This window comes from Dreissena polymorpha, chromosome 15, assembly GCF_020536995.1.
Source record: "Dreissena polymorpha isolate Duluth1 chromosome 15, UMN_Dpol_1.0, whole genome shotgun sequence".
Taxonomy (NCBI): domain Eukaryota; kingdom Metazoa; phylum Mollusca; class Bivalvia; order Myida; family Dreissenidae; genus Dreissena; species Dreissena polymorpha.
In genome coordinates this window covers 47,170,155-47,177,822 of record NC_068369.1, presented here as the reverse complement: position 1 = coordinate 47,177,822, position 7,668 = coordinate 47,170,155, and the positions used below count along the sequence as shown (strand labels likewise).

The following is a 7,668-nucleotide window of genomic DNA, read 5'->3' as shown; positions in this document are numbered from 1 at the left end:
CTACTCGCTAACCAGTATTTATCTACTTTAACAGTGACATCGTTCGTAATCGCGCGAATGGATTATAACATACGTTTTAGTAAGCCATAATTATGGACCATGAAATGGGTAAACCATCATTTTTTGAACAGAAAAAATAATTGTTTATCTAAATGCCAACTTACCTTTAAGATATCGGGTAAATCCGACTTTGGAAAACGCGTCGTCTGCACTTTGTTTACATTGGATACCGACGCTATTCGTACCCAGTTATTTTCGAATGACGCGTACACAAAATCGTTTCTTATGGCTTCTTTTTTTAACACCAACATTGATAAGATCATTATTTTGCCATTTCAGACTGAAAACCTCTAATAAATTTCGGTAATAAGTGGTATTTTAAGCAGTGTTTTTTAATTTAGGGTTAAAAAGATAGGTTCAATAAAGCATGGTGGGTTCTCGGAGATCAGCACTGGGTTACACATTTTTTTAAAGTAAGATATGAGCGCGCAATAACACCTTCACAAAAATATAGTATTTTGTCTTTTGTTGTTTTTGTTACTGTTTAAGACAAAATTTGTCATGGTGTTCTCGTGCGCTGACAGTTTATTTGTTGATGAAACAAAGAAATTTAGTGTAAATTCGCCATTTTCTTGTTTGTGATGTACTTTTATCATGATTTTTTTTACAATTGAAAACAAGGCACACTTATAAAATTTGACTTTTTGTGCAATGTAAATGTTATAGAAGATGAATACAAAATAAAAAAAATGACATTTTTGAAAATTTGATTTCATTGATTTTTGGGGCGTTTTTGGGTGGTTAGTGAACCATGTTCTTTGGTACTTAAATATGGGTAGAATTAATACGTTGGCATACTGACAACAACGATATTGCGGGCTCACAATTTGGATCGTTTAATTTTATTGACATTACTGATTAATTAAATATGCGGGTGCACAAACGGCACTCGTTTGGTGGTGGTTTCAGCGTTGCTTCTACAGATAAATAAGGAAATCGGAACAGGAATGATATTATTGCAAATATACGCGATCAAAAAGCCGTGTTAACGTTTTGTTTGCGATACATATTTAAATAAAAATCATGGTTTACATAAAACTTACATTTAAAGTGGGATTGCACAATGCTTGTATTTGTATTGTCTGTATTGGACATAAATTGCCAGTGAGGTAAGATTTGTGTATTCAATGTTTAATGACTCATTTTTCAAGCTCAAATACAAGATTCGTGTAGATGTATAGTACTTTATGTAATCTTTTGTTTCCGTTAAATATAAGCTATGTTGTTGCTATTCGATTGTTATTACATCATTAAGTGAATTTAGACTTATGGTATTGTCGTCGTTAACTTCATTATTATGATTGAAATAGAAGAAGTTTCTTTTGTTGTGTTGAGATTTGCACGCGGGTAAAATGTGCGCTCTATAATGACATACGGATTTTATATAAAAAGATAAAAATAGTTCTTATGCGCTATTTTAAATGATACAGACTAAGAAAACCTAAGCTGTGTTTGAATTGAAAACCACTACACCATTTATAGCATAAGGTGTTGTTTAATAATACATGGTCACGAGTATAGATGTGCTTCGCTCTCTTGATGTGATTTCTACGCATATATACCACTATCAGAGAGTTATCTATAATAACCTATAGCTATTGTATAAAAAAATCTCTAAATATCGAAAAATCAGTCGCGACAAAATAAAGTTTATATCGGCCCCTTTAGGGCCGAGAAACCAAATGCACGTGGCGGTCATTTGTTACTATAGAAATAAATTAGCGTTTAACGTTGACTGGGAGGTCGCTGTAAGGCCCAAAGTGATGTGCATTATTATTGTTAACCGCAATATTAATAATGTTATATCAATAATAAAATATTAAACGCAAAAACACAAAGTATGAACGTGCATGTTTAATAAATAGAGATAGTGATCATTATGCTTAACCAATTTCTTTTAGTTGTTTAGTTCAAACACGTGCGACAATGACGTTATGTTAAATTTCTGAACTGCGTTATGTTGCTGCGTCTTCTTATAGCACTGCACGTAGGAAAAGTATATTAACACAATTAAAAAAATCGTAAACAATTACATCGATATCAATACGCAATTTTTTTTATCGTATAAAGAGGTAAATATTCAGCAAAGGTGTATTATAACTGCGGTTTCAATACACTTAAATTGAGATAACACATACGCGAACAAGTGTCCACTGATAAACGGCCCTATAGTAATAAACATTTGGAAAGTATATGCGTAAATGGGAAACATTATTACGCAAGGAATACTATACGCTGTAATAGACGCGCGGTTCATTTAGTGACTAAACTCTGACTAACATAAATTTTCAAACACCTATATATTTCATACGTTCATACAAGATATCTAATGCGGTAACAAATGTTCGTTTCAACTATGATAATAACAACGCTATTTGCGCAACAAGTAAAACCAATAATGTTTTATTAAACTATGTTACAGTACTTTTCTTAAATGTGGCTCAAGTTTTGTTCATTGTTAAACAAATACAACTCTGTATAATAGGGACGTGTTCTGGTTTTCCTCGAAGATATCATCGAAATTATACACTGCAGGTCCACAATATTTCGATACGTTATTGTTGTTCAAATTTGAGAACTAAATGTTGTTTGGTTCGGATTTTTGCGCTTTCTGTGTATAACATATTTATGTTTGTGTAGTGCGACAAAACATTTACGCGACTGACCAAACATAAAAGATTAAGAGCCAATCAGGACGAATGTTTTATTTGTGGCTATATTTTGTCAGCAACATATAAAAATAATATTCGACAATGCGTATCGTATTACGCATTTAATTACCCGCATTGACAATAGTCATGACAATTATTTGATTAATAAACATCATATTTAATACCCATTGTTAAAAAATGTGTACACATGCATCAAATTGATATGAAGGTATACATTGATCGAAATTCCCCCAACCATACAAGTATTTAGTGCTTACGAGGGAATTGAGGATGTCGCTCGAAACAATATACCATATATTAGTTAAATATGACAACAGAATTTGATAATCACAATAAACTATTCCTGGTGTCGATAAAGAATTTGGATCGGAACAACCTGACAAGGATGGGCATGTCCACCCTTTATGTATGCTGCATATAAAGCTTCATCAAATTCCGATAATTAATGTCTGACATGTCGCTCGGACACGAACAGTGAAACGGACGGAAGTAGAGAAGGGCGGACGTTATTATCGGGTTAATTTGTTTCAGATCCACGCAAACTCAATATCTTAAAATAAGAAGTCGAACGGACGGACAAAGCGGCGACTATATGCTCCCCCTTTTGGGAGCATATCACTTTACAAATTACGCAAATTAATGGACGGCTAATAATGATAATAATTGATACATTAATAAAAACTTAAGTATCCTGGTTGCAAAGTATCTTGCATTTAAACTAACTATTTTATTTGTATGTGCCAGAGAATATTATATTTGATGAAGGCCGTTGAAATCTTTATCCAGTCCAGACATGGGCCTGTTGAAGTTCCCGTATATAACGCAAGGTAATGGTCGTTTCTGTACAAGCAAGCTTAACCATGTTTAATCTGGAAATAATGATTGACCAGTAATGCATATGCTTCACTTGCAATTAGAGTTGGTCATCGATACCAAAAACGTGCATTGATATCGATACGATTACAATTTGGGTTTGACCGTATAGTTTTTTACACAAACGATAGGTCTGAGCATTAACATGTGCTTTTTATCTGACTCCGTTTTCGAAAAAAGACATCAATTCAATTAATGTTTAATTTAACAGTGTTTCATAGAATTGCATACATGTTATGCAAGTATTTGACTGAATTGTGTGAATGACTTAATACATTATGGAATCGACCTAGTATGTCGTGAGGATGGCTTGATAAGTTGGTGGAACTACTTAATTATTCGTCGTTACCTATAAAGTCGTTGGATCAACAAATTTTGTCGCAAGAACGACTAGGTTAGTCGTGGTAACAATATAACTACCATTTACTAAGAACTTAATAGGTATTCACCATAGTTTTTGAACGTGTACATAATTGAATGTACTTCGTATTTAAGTATTAGTTTCCGTTGATTTCTACAAAATTAACATTGATTATACAAGATATATATATATTGAAATAATAGTAAGTAACTCAATGTTTTTAAGATGCTTTGATATGTTTCAAAGCAACCCAGAGTTATCAGATTTGCACGTGCGCAAAGGAGGAAGTATACATTCCCACGTAATGACGTGTTCGTGCAAATGCTAAACCCTTCACATGCGCACATAAAATATTTGTATTTGTGCATATAAAGACCATAACGTGCACAGGTAAAGACCTGATTGGGCGAAAATGAAAACCTGTAAATGCGCGCGCGATAAGCGAACGTGTGCATTTTAAAAAATGTCAGAAATCACCTCCGTGGCTTATTGTCATAGTTGGCATAATCGTGTTATTGTTTAGCGTGAGAAATCTTTAGCTCCCCACTCGAATGATTAAGGGTTGGTTATATAAATGTTCCTGATATTTGGTTATTTTTAAATCCTACAAAACTGTGTGGCTCTGTTTTAAAGCGTTAACAAAATATTGCTCTCAAAATTAAACATCACATTTTACACTAATTTTAGGAAGTGCACATATCTTTTCATAGTTATGCATATTATTTTAGCAACTATGCATCTCTAATTTCTACTATAGTTTGCTATGGCGAGAGTTCTTGTAGAAAAAAATGATGTGTAACTATCAGGGGCATACAAAAAACTCATTTAAATACACTTCTTTATCCGCATAGTACTTACGGAAAGGATCATCTGATTCCTGAGAGCTTTTACACTTATGTAGACAACATTGGAAAAGCTGGTAAATATGCCATACAACGTTTAAAGGAGGACAAAATATAGGCCGTAGCGCGTAATCCTTGATCATAAAGTATCTCTGCAACAACCATAACTTTTCTAACTGCTCATGGATTGTTGGAAATTTGGAACTGAAAAAAAAACAATCATTTTGATTATTATTTATTTAATTTATTAATGATCGGAAATCGACGTACGTACTACACACATATTATGGCACAAAATGCTGTTTGTGTTATTCCAATATTAACTAGAAGTGGCGCGGCGCAGGCCGACGCGTATCCCCACGACACATAGACGTTATATTAGAAGGCATTTTTGGGTGGGCAAGGTGTATATTGGTGGGGCCCCGAGATGTGTAATGTGGACATGGATGGTAGAGATAGACCGTGTTGTAATAAGAGATGTTCAGTATTAATTTGAATTAAAACGATGAATAAATGAAGACGTTATATTAAAACAAAATTTTGGGTGGGCGTGGTCTATGTGGGCGGGGCGCCCCAGAGTTGGTAATGGGGCCATGCATAGTTGAGATTGACCGTATTGTCATAAGAGATGTTTAGTATCAATTTGAAGTTAATCGGTGTAGAAATGAAGAAGTTAATGTAAAATAAGTTAAAGTTAAACCTAAAAAAGGGTGAACATCTCTGACCCGGCCCCATCCAAACCCCTATAACTTTTGACCCTGGGATCAGATCAAAATTTCAAATAGTGCACTGTCGCACATATGCTCATAGCTACCATGTCTTTACGTTTTAAGGTTCTAGTGCTAATAGTGTAGGAAGAGATAGTGGCCAGGACGAACGGACGGACGGAGACAACCATATAATGCCCCGCTCCAATTTGGAGAGTGGGGATAATCAATAAAAAATAATAATCAAAGTTCTGACAGTACCGGTGTGACGATGCTTTTGAAGAGGCTTGATTTAAAAGCATCAATTTAAGTGTATCTACATTAAATCACCACAATTGTGTATGTGGGTGCGAAAAAAATTCGTACGAAATAATAATTTGGCAACAAACATTTTTGGTACGAAAGACTTATGCCAAAAAACAAATTTGGGTATGAAAAAATAATTTGGGTGCGAAAAAAATTGGGTACGAAAACAAAATTGGGTAAGAAAAAAGATTTGGGCACGAATATAATATGGATACAAAAACAAATTGGGTACGAACAAAAAATGGATACAAATAAAAATTGGGTAATGAAAATATTTGGGTTGAAAAAAAATTTGGGTACGAAAAAAATGGGTACGAAACAATACTTGGGTACGAAACAAAATTTGGACAGGAATTTTTTTTAGGTACGACATAAATTGGGTACAACAAAACTTGGGTACAACAAATTTTGAGTGCGAAATACAATTTTGGTGTGCGGGGAAATTAGGATACGAAAAAAAATGTGTGTAAGAAAAAAAAATTGGGAACGAAAACAAAATTGGATACGGAAAAAATTGGGTACAAACACTTTTTGGTATGAAAAAAAAATGGGAGTACGGACAAGTAGTACCCGTGGACCTCTCGATAAATTTGAAAGAGGACGGGAACCAAGCTACCTTTACCTTTATCAATGGCCCTGAGGTGGGTAATGGGTACATTGATGGTCGAGATAGACTTTGTGATCATAAGAGATGTTCAGTATTAAGTTGAAGTAAATTGGTAAATAAATGAAGAAGTTATATTGAACAACAATTTTCGGCGGGCGTGGTCGGCCACTATCTGCCCCTACATTATAAGCAATAGAACCTTGAAACTTACACACATGGTAGCTATGAGCATATTTGTGACGGTGCATTTTTTGGAATTTTGATCTTACCCCAGGGTCAAAAGTTATTATCATGTGCGTCCCATGTGGTTAGTAAAATGAGTGAAAAGGTCCTTATTTGACCCCATTTTACCCCTATAACTTTTACCCAGGGGTAAAATCAAAATTTCAAATAGTGCACCGTCGCACATATGCTCATAGCTACCATGTGTGTAAGTTTAAAGTTCTAGTGCTAATAGTGTATGAGGAGCTAGTGGATAACTCAAACGGACAAAACGCGGAGATCAAAACAATATCCCCACGCTTTTTAAAGCGTGTAATATCACACAGCTATTCATTTTAGTGTTAGTTCTTTGAATTAAATGTACATACCTAAACATTGCAATAATAACATTAAGAAGCAGAATATTGGAAAACAGCAGGTAAACTCCCATCATGATGGGAACCACAATCTTGCCGGTCTCGCTTGGGCAGCGTGGACTTGTTCCGTTCGTCCATAGGCTGGCGTCATTTGTACAATCTGTTGAAATCTTTTAAAAGACATGTTTATAAATCGATATACCTGGAAGCTTGGTCTGATTATTTACAACCAACGTATAAAAGATTGATCAATTTATGCTCATAATCATATAACATTATATAGTATTCCTAAACATAATATAATTTGTTGTTATTTGCACATACCATATAAACGCGACATTTATCTACATGGTTCTTAATATATTTGTTTTGAATCTAAATAAAATACACCATCATCTATATGTAAGGAATTGATGTACTCAGGTAAAACATACGACATACGTCTATTACATACAGTGTTTTATTTAAATTTATAAGTACCTTCAGTCTCGTCTAGAAAAAGTTCTCCATAAAGATGAAAGTAAGGCTTCCTAATTATTTGTCTAGCAGTTTCCCAAGTTAGCGTAGCACCGGGATAGAGAATGGAGTGCGAGGCAATGGCGTAAGCCAATAAAAACACAGCCATAATAACCAAGACATACAAAAGGTCGTTTACCTTAAAG

The 7,668-nt window shown here is 34.4% G+C and overlaps 1 protein-coding gene across 1 annotated transcript in view; it reads right to left on the bottom strand.

Moving 5' to 3' along the window:
- Window positions 1-3,510: 3,510 nt before the first annotated feature.
- The window catches only part of LOC127859726 (transient receptor potential cation channel subfamily M member-like 2), an 84,703-nt gene continuing 80,545 nt past the window's right edge, over window positions 3,511-7,668 (bottom strand). The window contains exons 8-10 of the mRNA XM_052397233.1: window positions 7,487-7,661; window positions 7,019-7,166; window positions 3,511-3,601 (exon numbers count right to left, since the gene is read on the bottom strand). Of these exons, the coding sequence (XP_052253193.1) occupies window positions 3,511-3,601; window positions 7,019-7,166; window positions 7,487-7,661 (414 nt within the window). The remainder of the gene's footprint in view (window positions 3,602-7,018; window positions 7,167-7,486; window positions 7,662-7,668) is intronic.